This window comes from Callorhinus ursinus, unplaced genomic scaffold (genome assembly GCF_003265705.2).
Source record: "Callorhinus ursinus isolate GAN/ISIS: 27379988/994484 unplaced genomic scaffold, GSC_fseal_2.0 scaffold52, whole genome shotgun sequence".
NCBI lineage: Eukaryota > Metazoa > Chordata > Mammalia > Carnivora > Otariidae > Callorhinus > Callorhinus ursinus.
The window spans coordinates 7,820,953-7,838,459 of NW_027397114.1; the positions used below are offsets into that span (position 1 = coordinate 7,820,953).

General features: G+C 53.3%; 2 protein-coding genes and 1 non-coding gene across 4 annotated transcripts in view; 1 reads left to right on the plus strand and 2 right to left on the minus strand.

Moving 5' to 3' along the window:
• The window catches only part of PCGF2 (polycomb group ring finger 2), a 16,436-nt gene extending 8,295 nt beyond the window's left edge, over positions 1-8,141 (minus strand). Inside the window, exons 1-3 of one of the 2 annotated variants that reach the window (XM_073883844.1) lie at positions 8,124-8,141; positions 5,783-5,908; positions 3,710-3,822 (exon numbers count right to left, since the gene is read on the minus strand). In XM_073883844.1, coding sequence (XP_073739945.1) covers positions 3,710-3,822; positions 5,783-5,869 — 200 coding nt within the window. In that variant the 5' untranslated portion in view covers positions 5,870-5,908; positions 8,124-8,141. Of the gene's footprint in view, positions 1-1,881; positions 2,006-2,289; positions 2,530-3,709; positions 3,823-5,782; positions 5,909-8,123 lie in introns of those variants that run through there. The other variant, XM_025859460.2, reaches the window with a different exon arrangement.
• On the minus strand, positions 7,317-7,390 carry TRNAN-GUU (transfer RNA asparagine (anticodon GUU)). Its single transcript has one exon. It is a non-coding gene; the product is annotated as a tRNA-Asn (tRNA).
• A 53-nt stretch (positions 8,142-8,194) lies between the features above and the next one.
• PSMB3 (proteasome 20S subunit beta 3) lies at positions 8,195-17,449 on the plus strand. Its single transcript, XM_025859385.2, has 6 exons — positions 8,195-8,347; positions 8,664-8,848; positions 11,500-11,607; positions 14,543-14,720; positions 16,318-16,412; positions 17,345-17,449. Exons 1-6 carry the CDS (start codon positions 8,345-8,347, stop codon positions 17,391-17,393), a joined length of 618 nt encoding a protein of 205 aa, XP_025715170.1. The 5' UTR covers positions 8,195-8,344; the 3' UTR covers positions 17,394-17,449.
• Positions 17,450-17,507: the final 58 nt, after the last annotated feature.

Here is a 17,507-nt window from a genome sequence, read left to right on the forward strand (position 1 = left end):
TTTTTTTAAAGATTTTATTTATTTGAGAGAGAGAGAGAGAGAGCATGAGAGGGAATAGGGTCAGAGGGAGAAGCAGACTCCCCGCCGAGCAGGGAGCCCGATGTGGGACTCGATCCCGGGACTCCAGGATCATGACCTGAGCCGAAGGCAGTCGCTTAACCAACTGAGCCACCCAGGTGCCCGCTCCTCCTGGCCTTTCAAGCCTGGCACTTGTCTTTGCCCTTCCTCAAAGCCCCTACTAATTAGAGACCACCCCCATCTCTCTGTTCTAGCCGGTCTTTTTTGGACGCTACCCGCAATTTAAGCCTCTCCCACTGTCAGGTTTTGTTTTGTTTTGTTCTTCATCTTCCTCTGCCGAAATAGCCTGTCTCTGATAACCCAGAGGCCCCTGCTCCTTCAGATGCCCCCAGACAGCATTCTCTGCTCTGCCTTTCCTCCACATGAAATCAGCCCCACTCCCCCACTAGAAAATCACCAGGCCTTGGGAAAAGTCACTCAAGGTCACATCCGGACACCTAGAATTGCAGAAGTAGAAGGGATCTTAGAAAGCCCCTTGTCCAGGGGCTCCTGGGTGGCTCAGTGGGTTCAGCGTCCAAATCCTGATTTCAGCTCAGGTCATGATCTTGGGGTGCTGAGATGGAGCCCCACGTTGGGCTCCATGCTCAGCTTGAAGTCTGCTTGAGATTCTCTCTTCCTTTCCCTCTGCTCCTCCCCCTACACCCACCCCTGCTCTCTCTCTCTCTAAAATAATGAATACATAAATCTTAAAAAGGAAGGAAGGAAGGAAGGTAGGTACTTGGGTGGCTCAGCTGACTTCACGACTTAAGCATCTGACTTCGGCTCAGGTCATGATCTCAGGGTCCTGGGCCCAAGCCCTGCAGGGAGTCTGCTTGTCCCTCTCCCTCTGCCCCTTCCCCTGCTTGTGCTGTCTCTCACTCAAATAAATAAATAAAATCTTAAAAAAAAAAAAAAAAAGAAAGAAAGAAAGGATCTTGTCCAACCCTTTCATTCTCCAGATGAAGAAATTCACCTAAGGTCACCCAGTAACAAAGTGGCAGTCCTAGAATAGAAACTGCCTGACTCCCATTCCAGTGCTCTTTACACACTGGCACCCAGGCCAGGCTCCCCACTCATTTAAGAAATCAATAAGCCTGGCCCAACTCCATCCAGGCAGGTAGAAAGTGGGACTCCAGGCTCCCTAGAAGACAACTCAGTGAGCCTTCTGGGAGGGGACAGAGTCTGGCCCAAACATGACCTTCAGAACACATTCTCACTTTGAAGTAGATAGAGGGGCAGAAACGAATCCCCTCACCCCACTTCCATGGAACAGGTAGGAAAACCGAGGCTCCATGGAATATACTAGGTCCCTTCCTCTCCTGGCTGTGTGGGTCCAACTGCACGAGCTCCGTGTATTTGTGTGTGGAGGGGGAGTATAGGGGTCTGCCTGGGGACAATGTCAACCTCTCTGTGTTCCCTGATCCTTGACCCTGGGACCTGCCCCTGCCGCCAGCAGCATCGAAACATCCTCTAGTCTCCTGAAACTGGGCTTAATGTCCCCTCTCTGCCTTTCCCCCTCTGAGCTTCCTAAGAGCAAACAAAGACAAAAACCCAAAATATACACACAGAGCTACACACTGCCGAATACACACAGATGCACACAAAGCCAGACACACCCCCTCCATCTCTCTCACACAACACACAAGGCCAGACAGACACTTGGCCAGACACACACACATATACATACCAGGCCAGACACACCCCATCACACATACGGCCAGACCAAAGCCAGGCCCACACTTGCCAGATGCACAAGCCACCCCCACCCAGAAGTACACAGTCTGACATGCCCGCCTGAAACCAGAGCTGCAAATACACACTAACCTTTTGTGCATCCCTGGTCCACTCAGGGTAAATTATAACATAAGTCTTCCAGCAACAAAGGCAGTGCAGCTCCCAACCTCCACTCTGGGGGCCAGAGGCTGGAGGAGCAGGGTGGGCATCTGACCTGCACAAAGATGTAGCCTCTTCCTGCTCAGGCTCTCTCCATTCCCATGGCAACAGCTCCATCAAACAACACCTCTCCGGCAAGGCCAGGGGCAGCAGAGAGCACCCCCCCCCTTCCTGCCCACCCCCAAAGACTTCAACTTGAACCCCACTCAAGCTACACAGGGTCCAGATCCTGCGTCCAAGGTCTCACCTTGGGTCTGTTTCCGGGCCTCCTTCCAGAGACAGCTCTAAGACCTCAACCCCCAACTCCAAACCAGGGAACCCCTGGGAAAACCTCCCTACCCAAAAGCTGCAACAGAGCTGGCTTTATGCTCCTTCTCCAAGTACTAAACACCTTGGCACAGAGTGGAGACGGGCGGAAGAGAAATTAGAGTTTCAGCAACAGATACAAACTGCAAGAGGCCCAGAGAAGGAGGCATCAGAACAGAGCGGGAGACAACCCGGAGACCACCCCCCCTTCCCCCTCAAGCGACAGGGAGTCCAGGAGAGACTGAGGCATATATATGTATGCGGAGAGGGGTTACTCTAAGAGACAAAAGACCAGGGAGAAGCGCGGAATAACACTTCCACAATATTTACAGGCAAATTCACCACCCCCAGGCCTCTTCCTTCCCCACCTCAAGCCATCCGGAGCAATTCTGGGCAGATGGGGGCAGTGGGGGAGGGGGAGAGGCATGCCTGGGCCCACTGTGGAGACTGGAGGGGCAGGGGGGTCTGCTGGCCGAGAGGTCCCACCCCCTCAGAGCTAGAGGCAGGAGGGCCAGGGCAGGGAGGGGGCGGCCCGGCTCTCCAGGAGAAGAGGGGGCCAGTCGGTCAGACCCCTCCGCTGGCGATGGGAAGTATCGCGATAACTCCACCCCCCCATCTCCATTCTACTCCCTCTGCCCGGGCTTCCCCCGGAGCCTGGGTCAGAGGATCAGGGACCCCAGTTACCCGGTGGCCGCTCCTACCTTCCCTCGAGTCAAACTTTCGGCGGGGCCCAAGGAGGGGGTGTTCCAGAGAAAGAGGCTCTGCCGAGGTGGTTCGGGGAGGGGGCGGGGCGCGGCGCCCGGTCCTGGGGCGGGGGGGGGGGGAGGGGGGGAAGGGACCCGCGGGGGGGAGGTGCCCGGGAGGCCGGGGACCCGGGCAAGGAGGAGCGCCCTCCCCCGACCCCGCAGCAATCAGAAAGGCATGTCGTCTGGCTCCCAGCCTCAAGTCCTTGCGCGTCCACGACGCCCCAGTGCCCACGGAAGAAGCAGAGAGCGACCCCTCCCCAAACCGAAGAGGGTAGTGGGGCAGGGCCAGGGGCCGCTCTGGCTCGTGGGGCGGGCGAAGTGGGCAGAGATCCGGCCCGGCGCGTAGCCCACAGCCCCTGTGGCTGCCTGGGACCCTCCCCCTCGCTACCTCGGGAGCAGGTCTGCGAGGGGGGCTGCGGCACAAAGAGGTGGTGGTCGAGGGAGACGCCAAATCGCTAAAAGGGGGAATCCATTTCGGCCATCTTGGAAGGGAGGAAAGGGAAAAGGGGAGAGAAAAGGGAGAAAGAAAGGCGGACGGGGCGAGCTAGGATAGGGGCTGGCGGGGTGGGGCGGGGACGCGAGAAGGAGGCCCGGCTCCGAGTCTCCCCCTCCCACAGGGGTGTGTAGAGAGGGATGGACCGGCCCCCCATCCCCATTCTGGTTGCGGGGTAGGAGGAGGAAAGGACCGGGAGTCTGCCTCCACTTACCTGGGTTCGGGGTCCGGTGGGTCTCGGGGAGGGGGGGATGGGAGGGAGGGAGGGAAGGGAGGGGAGGGGGGCCGCAGCCGTGTCGCTCGCTCCGGCGGCGGGAGGGGAGAAACCTACGGTAAGAAAGGAGTTTGTGAAAGCGGCTTGGGGTGGGAGGGAGAGAGGGGAGGGGAGGGGACGGAGGGGGGAGGGGAGGGACCGGGGCTTGGGGGGGTTCAAAATGGCTTTTTTCCTCCAGACAAGAGTAGGTCCCGCCCACTACTCACCCACGTGACCTCATTCCTTCAGGGTGTTTGCAGAGAGGGGAAGAGGAGGAGGGGGAGAGCCTAACGCGGCTGCCCCCACACTGGGTGCCGGGCCCCCTAAACTGGGACACGACCTCACTCTTCCCAAACAGCCCCTGACCCTGGAAGATGTATCCTCTTCTGTGTTAACCTCCTCAATTAACCCTCCCCCGCCAAAATGTGTGCGCCCCCCCACCCCCGACCCTGCGATCCCCGCCTCTAAGCTGGGGCGCCTGGAAAATGGTGAAATGAGGACTGGGCTGAAATGTGGTTCGTTCTGCAGTCCTACCCGCCACGACCTCGGCCGAGGGGCGATGGGCTCGGGCCGGGGACGCGACGCCTCCGGCCACGCGTCCAGGGTATTTTCATTCACTCTAAGTGACACTCCCTTAAAAATCAATAACTGCAATCGTGGGAGAGAGCGTGTCCTCCCCACCCCGCTGGCCCCGCTCAGCGGCCCGATCGCCGGCTCTAAAAGGCAGACCCCCGGGATCCAGTGGAGGCGCCTCGGAGGAGAGGCCTGGGGGTAGCCTGCGGGCGGGGGTCGGTTTGCTGGGGTGGAGGCTGGCGCCCCCCGCGTGTTCGCGCAGAGAAGAATGGAACGCAACCTGGGCCGGGGGACAGGCTGAAGACGCGGACTCAGGCTCCGGGTCTGGGACACAATAACCCGGTCGAATGCGAGAGGCCCGACTGGACTAGAAAACCAGGCGCCGGGGCTCGAAAGTGGGCCCGCGCTTTTTCTCCTGCCTTGCGCTGCTTCCCGCATTTTTCTCCGGGGCGCCGATCGCGCTTGGAGCTCTGCGCGGTTGGTGCGCCTCCCTCGCCCCGGCGGCGGGAGGAGCCCGGCGAGCGCAAAGGCGGCTGGTGCCAGTCCGCCTCCGACCGTCGCTCCCGGCTCCTCCCAGCGCTCCGGCGCCGGTCCCCAGTGGCTCCCGCCGGGAGGGGAAAACGAGGAGGGAGGCTTGGAAAGGCGGGGAGGAGCGGCCGAGGCTGGCGCCGGGGAAGCCAATCGATACTACGTTACGGCGACGACCCGGGCCCTGCTTCATTAGGACGGTCGATTCGCTTATTCGTTATTCAAGATTTATTAGAGATGGTCACTGGGTTTGTCCCTCCAGAGAGCTCCATTATCCGGCCACACGGGCCATTAAGCGCACTGGCGGTGGGTGGCTCGAGTCAGGAAATTAGGAGACAAATCTTCCGCAAGCTTCGGAGTGCCTGCCTCTTCCTCTTCCCTCGGCGCTCGCGGCTCAGGCAGAGCCGAAGCTGGGCCCCCCGGACTGAATGCTTTCACCCTTTTTGGCCAGCGACCAGGAGACCTGCGGACGCTGGCCGCCAAGTGACCCCAGCTTCAGCCTTCAGCCCGCACCGGCCGAATGGGGGCGGGGAGGAAGAGGATGGGCGGGAGAGATTTCCTCCCAGAGGGGGTGGTCTGAGAACCCGCGGGAGAAAGTCCGGGAGAGGACCCGGTCACCTACTACCCTGTCCTTGCACGCGAAGACTGGGATTTCACCACCCCTCTTGCAAAGGGGGCTTTTGGGGTGGACACACCCTCTGTCCCTAGGGCAAGTGTGTCGCCAGCATCCCCAACTCTGCGAGGGTAGACTCGTGCATCCTCTACTGTCCCCCAATTGCACTGCGGGGAGGGCAGTGCGGCAGGGACTCCTGGTCTGTCACTCCTGTCCAGCTAGACGATCCCGGGGCAAGGCAAAACTGTAGGGGCTTCCCGTAGACCTCCGGCACACACGATCCACATGGGCACCCAGGGGGTGTGGGGGGTATCAGCTACCTGGAAGAGGGCTGATGAGTCCCCACTTCGGTCCTTTATCCCGGAGTGTTGCAGCGAGGGGGCCCACCGTGCTGAATGGGCATCCATTCACTTGTTCCTCAGTTATTAGCGCCAGTCACTAGCAAACTACAAGACAGAGGGTTGAAGACCCCACTACCCACTAAAACTTGATTTTAATCATTTCCATCCTGGGCCACCAGTCCCCACATCCCTGGCCTTTCTGCCTTATCAGAACCTTCTAAGACCCAGTTCTTGGTTTCCCTGCAAAAAAGCACCTGTCCTGTACCAATGTCAAATACTGCGCTAGGCACCAGGGACCTAAAGCTGATGAGCCGGATTTTTGCCTACAAGGAGCTCACAGGCCAGTGGGGCTACCTAGCCTGTCCCGTTAGCTTCCATGGCACTGTGTATCCCTCTGGTTTGTCCCCACCAGCCCCAGGAGCGCCTGGTAAGGGGCGGGGGCGGGGGGCGGTGAGCCCTGGGGAAGGTTTTCAGAAGAGGCATCCTTTGAGCCCAATCTTTAGGAGAAGCCAGATATTGAAGGGAACTGCCTGAGAGTCCTTTGCTTAGCTCCTGGTCCTGGGACGTGCCCCTGGCTGCATTAGATACAAATGCTTCCCCTGCATTCTCTGCTAGTTGTAGTATCTCATAGGGTCCTCTAGCTGAAGAATCACTGTGTCTGTCACAGACCAGAAGCTTCCAGAGGGCAGGAACCCGGGAAATCTAATCAACTATTTCTGGCACATGCCAAGAGCTACTGCGAAGGGAAGATCCCCTAGAAGATGATGATAATGGTAGGAGCGGGCAGTTCCTATAGTGATTTTTTTTTTTTTTTTACAGTCTTTACCTATGTCCTTCACTCCTCTCTCCCCAAGACAATGTTGTTTGTCGGTTTCTGTTTCTATTTCTCCATCCTCTGCCCCACTTCTCTGTGTGTACGTCTATTAAAAATAGTTTTGTTTTTGTTTTCCTTTTTCAGAATCTTCTCATATTAACTGCATCTCTTTTCCCTCCATTTTCTTGGAGTCTTCCTTCCACTCACCCTGCCCTATTTGTCTGTAGTGTCCCTTTTCCGTCTCTGTATATTATAGCTATGTTTTCCCTTTTTCACCCTTTGCTTCATCCCACAGCTTCTCCCTGCCTTTTGTCTCTCGCGCTACTTTCTTCCCTTCCAAACGTAGGATTTCGAGACTGTAACATCGATTGAGTCAGACAATGGAAAACTGTCCAACCTCCACTGTAAATTCATTCTTAATCCCACGAAAAATGCAACCTGAAACGTATTGCACAGTGAGACAAAAACCTCTGTCTTCGCCGTTCCTGAAATCCAACCTGGGGGTGGGGTAGGAGGTAGGCGGTGGAGGAAAGTGCTGGGGAAATTATCCCATCATTGACTGAACAACAACAAATTTTAAATTATAATGATCCTCTGATTTGCTATAGAGAAAGTATCTCTGCCATTTCAAAACGAAATTTGGCATTTTAGAGGTTGAGAGAATAACGCTTAGGTTTTCCTTTTAACAGAAAAGGATAGCGTCCCTGGGTGGGCTCGAACCACCAACCTTTCGGTTAACAGCCGAACGCGCTAACCGATTGCGCCACAGAGACTGCGACAGCTGCCAGCGTGGCGGCGAGCCGAGTCAATGGGAGGGAGCCTACGACGGGCGCAGGCACGCAACGGAAACCCGGCAGTCAGGCGAAAGAAGTCAGACTCTGGGGAGAAAGCAAAGGGTCCCGATCGAGAGAGGGGAGGAGGGGGGGCCTTCATGTCTTATCCACTGGTTCTGGGAGAGGTAGTCTCCGGCTTCCTCTGGATCTCTCTTAGAGGAAGATAAGATGGGGAAACCCGAAACGTCCTTTTTTAGGGTGACCTGAGTCTTGGGGATACATGAAGTCGACCTCCTGAAAGTCCCCAAAAGCATAACAACCTTTGGTCTCCAAACCTCCCCTTTGCAGCTGAACCCCTGCCGCCCCGCAGTACACCCGCAACGCCCTCCCCTGCTCCTCCTCCTCGAAACATTAAATATGCCTGAATGCGCACCTCCTAAATACCAGGCACCGTTCTAGGCCAGTCAATGTCCAGAGCCTAGTATATAGTACCTGGCACATAAGACATGTAAGGATTCCTGGAGTGAATAAATGAAACAAGCTAACATGAGTAATACGCCCGACGCACACGTTCATAAGCAACAGCGTAGCCCTTTAGCTGGGACCGCGGCCCCTTATTTCGGGCTTCGCCAGCCCACGTGCACACAGGTCCCGGCCCCAGGATTTGGCGTCTGGAGTCCGGGTCCGCCGCGATCCCGGCTCGCACCGCGGCGCCAGGCCCTTCCGCACTCACCGTGACTTTTCACTTTCCGCCGTCCCATTCTCGGTTTTGGCTTCTCAACCAAACGCCCGTGCTGATGATTGACAGAGGGTACAGCCAATACGAAGTCAAAGTGTCCCGGAAGGGTCGGCCTTTCGGCGCGCACCGAAAAGGCAGCCAGAGTGATTGCGCTGGTAGGGCTGTAGCCGGTTGCCTGGAATTGTGGTGGTTGGAGGTCTCACAACACCGCCGTCATGGTGAGATGGGGAGCGAGGAGGAGGGACGCGGGGTAGGGATTGAGGAACGGGGAGGGCGGCATGGGAGGTTTGGGAAGCAGAGAGGGCCTGGTGGTCGTTTGCAGTTTGAAGGGAAGCTGACCACCGTGAGGACCAAGGGCTTGAAGGCGGCTCCCCGCCGCTGCACAGCGCTCATGTCAGAGCTGGAGTTCGGGGTGCGCAGCCGCCTCCAGAGTGGAGGACGGTGCGTACAGGAGCCTCGGGATCAGGGGCCGCGCCGGGGGCTCTGGCCGCGTTTGGCCCCTGGCGCTGAGCCCCTCCGCTCTGTCTACCGCAGTCTATTATGTCCTATAACGGAGGGGCCGTCATGGCCATGAAGGGGAAGAACTGTGTGGCCATCGCTGCCGACAGGCGCTTCGGGATCCAGGCCCAGATGGTGACCACGGACTTCCAGAAGATCTTTCCCATGGGCGATCGGCTGTATATCGGCCTGGCCGGGCTCGCCACCGATGTCCAGACTGTGTAAGTGTCCGGGGTCCCCGCCCACACGCAGGTCTCTTCTTGGGCTAGCCTGGCCTGGCGTCTTGAGTGGCCCAGGTATCAGTCACTTACCAAACAGCACCGGTGAATCAGAGACTATGCCGGACACAGTAAGCCATACAGAATTGTATCCTATACCAACTGACACCGGCATTTACTCAGTGCCAGACTCTGCGCAGAGCACCTTACATGCATGGACTTACTTAATCCTCTTAACTACGTTACCAAGTTGCTGTCCCATTATGCAGATGAGGAAACTGAGAGCCTTAGAGTTTCTTGCCCAATGTGCAAGCTTACGAATGTCATCCAGGATCCCAAAGCAGGTCTCTCTCAGGCCTGTGCTCAGTCCCTGAATGAATCCAGTTTTAGTTGGGAAACGCTATACAGAAAGATAACTAACCCATGATGAGCTGGTGCATATGAGCTGCTAGATTTGTCATCTAGTGGACAGAGGCTCTGTGGTTTGAGAGGAGGGGGGAATCTGGGAGATGACATAGGTAGCTGTTGTGCTGGTCCAGGTATGAGGGTTATTGTCCAGATGGGTGGTAGTGGTGGGAAAGGGGAGGAAGGCATTTCTAAGAGTTGTTGCTGACCAGCCTTAGTGGCTACTTGGATATTGTGAGACTACATTTAGAGTCATTTGTTGAGGGTGAGTTTGTGTCTTTTTTATCTGTTACTAGTATCTAGATCAGTAGGTGGCATGTAGGTAATCCAGAAATGTTTTAAAGATGATTTCTGTTTTGAGCATGTTGCCTGAAATATAGAAATTGGGAGGGCTAGTTTTAGGGGAAAGGTGATAGCTGATTTTGACACTACTTTTGAAGGGACAAGGCAAGCCACGGAGAAACATCTTTCAAGCAGTTGGGATCTTGAAATTATCTAACTCAGGGCTGGCGAGGCACTGGTGATCTTTTAAACCTATGGGAACAGATTTTGGAGAGACAGACTCTGGAGAGGAGAAAAATGAGCTGCTGTTTGAGAGCTGAACTGAATATTAAGCAGTGGGGGGAAGTAGAGAGGCCAGAGGGAAAAAATCAGGGTAGGGTTTTAAGAAGGAAGATGTCACAGGTGGCAGGTCCTGCAGGAAGCTGGTGGCCCAACAAACAGCAGTTCCTGGACTTAGTTCTTAGAAGACCAAGAGAATAGTTCACTAATGTGAGTGAAAGCTTGTCAGAGAATTTTCTCTCTCATTTCCCTCGAAGCTCCCTCAGTCTCAAGAACGCATGACTTGGAAATTCTTCCTAGATCTAAGCCAGCCACATCCTGGTAGAATCAAGGTGACAGCTTTGAGTTCCCGTCCCTGTAAAGGTCCCCATCAGCCTTCCTCTCCCCAGTCATGGCCAGTGTCCTCTCACCATTTCCTTTTCTTCAGGAGGCTTTTTCACCAAGTTTGTATGTTTGGGGGCAGTAATAGCTAATTTTGCTAGGCCTCAGTTTCCTCCCCGTCAGAGGAAACTCAGGTTGTATCTGAGGCTTTGTTTTGTGTCCTTTGATCATTGCTTTGCTTCTGGCAGCTCTGGCATTGGTCTGCCCCCTGCAGGGGCCTGTCCTGGGCTCTGAGCTGTGGCACTGGAGGAAGTGTGTGGCCTTTTTGCTTCAGCATCTTCCAGACCATTAGTACAGCTGCCGCTGCTTTTTTTTTTTTTTTTAAGATTTTATTTATTTAACAGAGAGACACAGCAGGAGGGGGAACACAAGCTGGGGGAGCTGGAGAGGGAGAAGCAGGCTTCCCGCCGAGCAGAGAGCCTGATGCGGGGCTCGATCCCAGGACCCTGAGATCATGACCCGAGCCGAAAGCAGCCGCCCAATGACTAAGCCACCCAGGCGCCCCTGGCTGCTGCTGCTTAACACAGAGAAGACTTTGTAGTTTTCCAAGCACCTGATCGTCCCCCCATACATTGTCTCACCGCTCTGTGATTTGTTGTGTCCCCATCGTATGGATGGAAAAATTAAGTGGGAGGATGAAGGCTTAGGTCAGCTCTTGCAGTCCATTGCTCTTTCTTTTCTTTCCTTCTTTTTCTTTTTTTTTTTTCCACTGCTCTTTCTGCTGTCCGCTCCCGTCACTGTGTGTGCAGGTGGACTCCTGTGAGCAGTGTAGAGGAGCTGTGCGTTTTATATAAATTGTTCCTCAAGAAAGAGAGGCAAAATCCATTTTTTTTTTAAGATTTTATTTATTTATTTGGCAGAGAGAGAGACAGCGAGAGAGGGAACACAAGCAGGGGGAGTGGGAGAGGGAGAAGCAGGCCCCCCCCCATGGAGCAGGGAGCCGATGCGGGGCTCGATCCCAGGACCCCAGGATCATGACCTGAGCCGAAGGCACACGCCTAACGACTGAGCCACCCAGGCGCCCCGCAGAATCCACTTCTTAGTTCCCCTTTCCTCACCTCAAAAAAAAAAAGTGTGGGAAAAGCAGTGTTAGCAGAGTGGCATGTTTACAGGTGGTAAGTGTCGGACAGTCTGAAACATGGACATGAGGCTGGACTTCAGTGAGAAAATCACTGGGAGGGGAATGGAGCAGTCTTGGCAGGGGTGGGGATTTTGTGTCTTCCTCCATACCTCCTGACCTCTGCAGAATGGACACCAGGGGACATTCAGTAGTGACTTACTACCTCACTTTTCTTTTCCTATCACAGTGCCCAGCGCCTCAAGTTCCGGCTGAACCTGTATGAGCTGAAGGAAGGTCGGCAGATCAAGCCCTACACCCTCATGAGCATGGTGGCCAACCTCTTGTATGAGAAACGGTGAGTGGAAGTGTAGCCTGGGACCTGGGGCATGCAGAGACCTTTGGCCAAGTAGGTACGTAGTATGGAGGGATGCCCAGGAAGATTCCTCCTCCTTCTCCCATTGCTTATTTGCAGGGTGATAATCTTACTTTTTGGGTCTGTTTTCTGTGGGTCTGACAACCAAATAGGAAAGAAAAGGGTTACTTGAGAAGAAGGCAGGGAATGCAAATAGCAGACAAATGTGCCTCCAGGCAACAGAATTAACCCCTCCAAAGAGTGCCAGGTTAGTCTCCCAGCCAGGAGCCACCTGTACTCCAGAGCTACTTCTGTCGGCACTAGATTCTCAGGACCTAGGAATTGGGTATCTGAATTTTTGTCCGTTTTCTTTTTCTTTTTTTTTTTTTAAGATTTTAGTTATTTATTTGAGAGAGAGAATGAGAGAGAGAGAGAGAGAGAGAGAGAGCACATGAGAGGGGGGAGGGGCAGAGGGAGAAGCAGACTCCCCGCTGAGCAGGGAGCCCGATGCGGGACTCGATCCCGGGACTCCAGGATCATGGCCCGAGCCGAAGGCAGTCACTTAACCAACTGAGCCACCCAGGCGCCCCTTGTCTGTTTTCTTTGAAGACTTCATGACGAGGAAAGCAGAGGCCTAGCTGCGGAATCCAGTACAGAAGCTGGGATCGAAGGAGAGCCCCACAGGGACTTTTCCACTTAGCTCTGGGCTAAACTGGGTGGCAGACAAGTGGAGTTCTTTTTTTCCTTTTTTTCTTTTTAAACTTTTTATTTTGAAATAATTTCAAACTTTGTGGAAAAGTTACAGATATATACTCTTTAGCTTTCAAATCTAAGTCTTTGCCATTTCCATTACCTGGAGCAATACCGTTGCCTTTTTAGTCTCACAATCTAAAATCCATAAAAGGATTGCCTTTTTCCAGGTGGATATTAATATCCTCAGATGTGAACTGTCTGCATGTGTGGTAACCATGTTTATCAAAATCCCGAACTGAGAAAGGCCTAAATGATTTTTTAAACTGATTTATAGAGCGGGGGAACATGTCTTATACATTTGTGAAAATTAACTCATCTTTAGGTATTTGTGTAATGGCTCATGTTTTGGTTTTAAGTAAACTCTACACCCAACATGGGGCATGAGCTCACAAGTTGGGTGCAGAGATTACTTTAAATAAATAAATAAACTTAAAAAAAAAACAACAGAATCGCATGCTCTACTGACTGAGCCAGCACCCCACCGTGTTTATTAAAAATAAGAAAAATACAGAACGGGGTGCCTGGGTGGCTCAGTCAGTTAAACGTCTGCCTTTGGTTCAGGTCATGATCCCAGGGTCCTGGGATCAATCCCCGCGTCGGGCTCCCTGCTCAGCTAGGAGTCTGCTTCTCCCCCTCCTTCCCACTCATGTTCTATCTCTGTCTCTCTCAAATAAATAAATAAAATATTTTAAGAAAAGAAAAATACAGAACATTGAGGCTGACCTGGAAAATTCTAGGTTCTTAGCTTTCTCTACAAGCCCAATTGAAGTCAATGATTTTCCAGCAGAATAGGCTAATGCTGTGATTTGCAAACTTGAGCAATGTACAGAGCCTTTTTATTTTTATTTTGTATTTTTTTTAAGATTTTTATTTATTATTTGAGAGAGAGAGAACGAGCAGGGAGAGGGACAGAGGAAGAGGCAGAAGCAGGCTCCCCCTGAGCAGGGAGTCCAACATGGGGCTCAATCCCAAGACCCTGGGATAGTGACCTGAGCAGAAGGCAGACGCTTAACCAACTGAGCCACTCGGTGCCCTTGTACAGAGCCTTTTTAAAGGAAAAAACTTCTCATGAATCCCAGAGAATCCATCCAGGTACCTCTCTTTGTGAAACACTGCTGGTACAAGTTAAGAACCTTCAGTGGGACCTTGGCATCAGTGTGACTGGATATACAAATGCAGACCCCGAACTGTGGTGTTGTATTTAGTTTTAAGGTTGTTACCCAGATAATCTAGACTATTCTTGAAGATATTGAGAAGAAAATACAAAATTAAAAAAAAATTTTTTTTAAAGATTTTATTTATTTACTTGACAGAGAGAGACACAGAGAGAGAGGGAACACAAGCAGGGGGAGAGGGAGAAGCAGGCTTCTTGCAGAGCAGGGAGCCCGATGCAGGGCTCGATCCCAGGACCCTGGGATCATGACCTGAGCCGAAGGCAGACGCTTAACGACTGAGCCACCCAGGCCGCCCCTTTTCAGTATTTTTCTTATAAACTGCTTCAAAGCTGTTTTCAAAAGGAGTCGAGGTATAGATAGATGTATGAATAGAGAATTGAATGGTGGTAGGACTTTGGTTAGGATAGGGAAGATTAGAAGAAATCAGAATTCCCAAAAAAAGGAAGTGGAAGAGAAGGTCAGGGTGAGGAGGATAGGAGGCAAGTGTCAGGGAAAAGAAGTCGTCTTCGAACGAACCAGGAGAGACGATGGACTCTGAAAAACAAACTGAGGGTTCTAGAGGGGAGGGGGGTGGGGGGATGGGTTAGCCTGGTGATGGGTATTAAAGAGCGCACGTTCTGCACAGAGCACTGGGTGTTATGAACAAACAATGAATCATGGAACACTACACCAAAACAAATGATGTAATATATGGTGATTAACATAACAATAACAAATTAAAAAAAAGAAGAAGAAGTCTTCGAGCATTGTCAGATGCCAGGAGGTGGGGGAGGGTGAACCAAAGCTGGCTCATTTGGTAGAGCATGTGACTCTTAATCCTGGGATCGTTGAGGTTGAGCCCTATGTTGGGCGTAGGGTTTAAAGAAAAGCTGGCCTTGGGGAAGTGGGTCTTCCCAAATAGGCCCTCTGTGCTCCTCCCCGGGTCGGAGCCAGGGCCTTGTCTGAGTAGGCCTGAGCAGGAAAGTGGATGTTCTTGAGCTGTGGTTTCTTTCTGCTCCTGACCTGCACAGGTTTGGCCCCTACTACACAGAGCCCGTCATCGCTGGGTTGGACCCGAAGACCTTTAAGCCCTTCATTTGCTCTCTAGACCTCATCGGCTGCCCCATGGTGACTGACGACTTTGTGGTCAGTGGCACCTGCTCAGAACAGATGTACGGGATGTGTGAGTCCCTCTGGGAGCCCAACATGGTGAGTCGGCGGCACGGGGTGGGACTGGGCTCTGAGGTGTCCACCCCTCGGCCATCAGGGAAAAATGTGTTTACGTGGTGTGTGATGAGGAGAGTGAGGAGCTGCAGGTAGGAGAGAAAGCCCAGCTGCTGGGCCTTGGGAGGGTGTCCAGAAACTCCATCTGCCAGGCCTTGGTGCAGGCAGATGTCACTGCTGGTTAGTAGAGGAAGTTCAGAGCTTGAACTCTCCTTCACTTTCCCTTCCATACCCTGCTTCCTTTTGAGGAGCTGAGGGGGCTTCCCACGTCCAGGGAACCAGCCCTCACCCACTTTCTGTTAGGAGACCCCAGTCAGATATTTGCTGCAACAACATAGTTCTCACCTTGGATTTACGGGGTTCTCGCATCCATTCATTGAACAAACATTGAACAAGGTGTAGAGTTAGAAGCGGCTCCACAGGATGGGCTCTGAGGCCGGGGTTGTCTGGCTTGGAAACCTGGATCCACCTGTCACCTAGTTCTGTTCTTAGGTCAGTCATCTTACCTTTTTGTGCCTCCACTGGCCCACCTGGAAGATGAGGATAATGACATGGCCCACCTTAGGAGGGGCAGTGTGAGGAAGACACGTGAAGACTGGAACGGTGCCTGGCCGTGGGGGCTGCCCGTTCTGTCAGCTCTGCCGGGCCCTGGGAAACCAGGCAGTCTGTCTTCACGGGCTTACTGCAGTCTGATGAAGCAAGACAGACGCCCGAATGCACGCCAAAATGCGTTTGTCAGGAAGTGGGGAAACGAAAGGGCCTGGCTGGCAGGAAAACAGCCTGTGGGAAGGTCGCAGAGGACCCAGGTGTGTTCAGTGATGAGAGAGCTTGCGTGGCTGCTGGAGCATGCGCGGAGCGTGGGGCGAGATGATGGTGGAGAGCAAGAGTGGGCCGAGACGTCAAAGGCCTCGAGTGCCGTGCCAGGGAGCTTGAACTTTTCCCTAGTACCTTGTGTCAGAGGCAGTCAGGGTCCAGAGTCCCGCAGGTCGATGCCATAGGCTTATTGTGGTCACCTGTAGGAGGAGCAAAGATAGTTGCCGGTGGCGGTGGGGGGAGAGGTGCAGCAGCTAGAGTCTAGAGGATTTGGTCGCTTCAAACAGTAGTGAGGGAGGTGGAGATAATGTGGATGTCTGAGTTTTCTAGCTAACCCGACTAAGATGGAGGATGGAGGAGGAACAGTTTTGGGGGGAGGGAGTGGGTTCATGGTTGGACAGGTAAGTTTTGAGGCACCTGTGTGACACCCAGGAGAGCCCATAGACAACTCATAAAGCACCTGGAAGTCAAATGGATTCACCTCATTTTACAGAAGAGGGATTGAGCTTAATAAAGGGACATATAACTTGCCCAGGGTCACTGCTGGTTAGCGGAGGAAGTAGGGCTTAAATTCTCCTTCACTTTCCCTTCCATACCCTGCTTCCTTTTGAGGAGCTGAGGGAACTTCCCACATCCTGGGAACCAGCCCTCACTTTAGGCACGGGGATAGCCAGAGGTGGGGACCTTGAGCCTAGGAGAAAGAGAGTTAAGGGGTCAAACCAAGTTAGGGTCCAAGGCTCTGGGTCTGAGGCTTCCGCTGTGTTGGCAGGATCCAGAACACCTATTTGAAACCATCTCGCAAGCCATGCTGAATGCCGTGGATCGGGATGCAGTGTCAGGCATGGGAGTCATTGTCCATATCATGTGAGTATGAGTTGGGAAAAGCCGAGAAGCTTTGCAGACACGTACCTTTCCCCTCCTGGACAAACACCTCCTTTTCCCATCCCCCTGAGCAGGTGCAAGGGAGGAAAGGCACTTGTGGCAGGCTTGGGATAGCAGAAATCCAACCTGGTTCCCCTGGCCTTGGTCAGGTGAGGCTCCGTGACTCTGAGTCCGCCCCCCCCCCCCCCCCGCCGCTGCTCACAGTGGACATTGCTCTCTTAAGTATCCCCAGAGTCTCAGAGGTCTGTGTGGGGATGAGCCACAGCAGAGCTACTGCAGATTCAGAATTCCAGGCAACTCCCTTCTCTCCCAGCTCCTGCTTCTGGATGACATTCTGAGCCCCAACAGGGTGATATTCTGAGCTCTGGGAACAGATTTTCCAATCCCAGCCAGTTCCCTACCTGCCACCCCCCATTTCCCCTTACTTTTCTGGAGCTGTCACCAGGAACCTGATTGGATGAAGTAGATGTACTCCCAACAGCTTTCCTTGGGTACATCCCAAAATAAGCATTTGGACCCTTTTTTTTTTTAACGGGAGAGCTTAATTATCATGAAGAACAGACTGGGGCTGATACAGAGAATTGACCACTCGGGTCTTTTATGTTCTTGGGATGAAACACAATACTCGTCCTTCCTGACTTGGTTCTCTGTGCCGGGGTGGGGTGGGGGGCGCTCCTGCCCTTCTCTGGAGGGCTGCCCAGTCAAGCCCTGAATCACCTGGACTCTTGGTGGGTCCAGCTTTGGAGATTCTTCACTAGTCTCCCTGTTCCGCCTTTCTCCCTTTCCTCATCCCAGGCTGAGCAGACAAGCTGTTAATGTAAAACAAGCAAAACAGTTAAACCTAGAGTTGGCAGCATAGCTTTGCTCTGCATTCTAGAATGGTGTAGATGTTTTGTGACTTTCTCCCCCTGCAGTGAGAAGGACAAAATCACCACCAGGACACTGAAGGCCCGCATGGACTAACCCTCTCTTCCCAGAGCCTACCTTTTTTTTTTTTTTTTAAATAAATAGTTTTTCTTCACTTCTGCTTTTTCGTCTTTGGGTCTTTTACCAGAGATCTTTCTCCCCAGCTTGGTA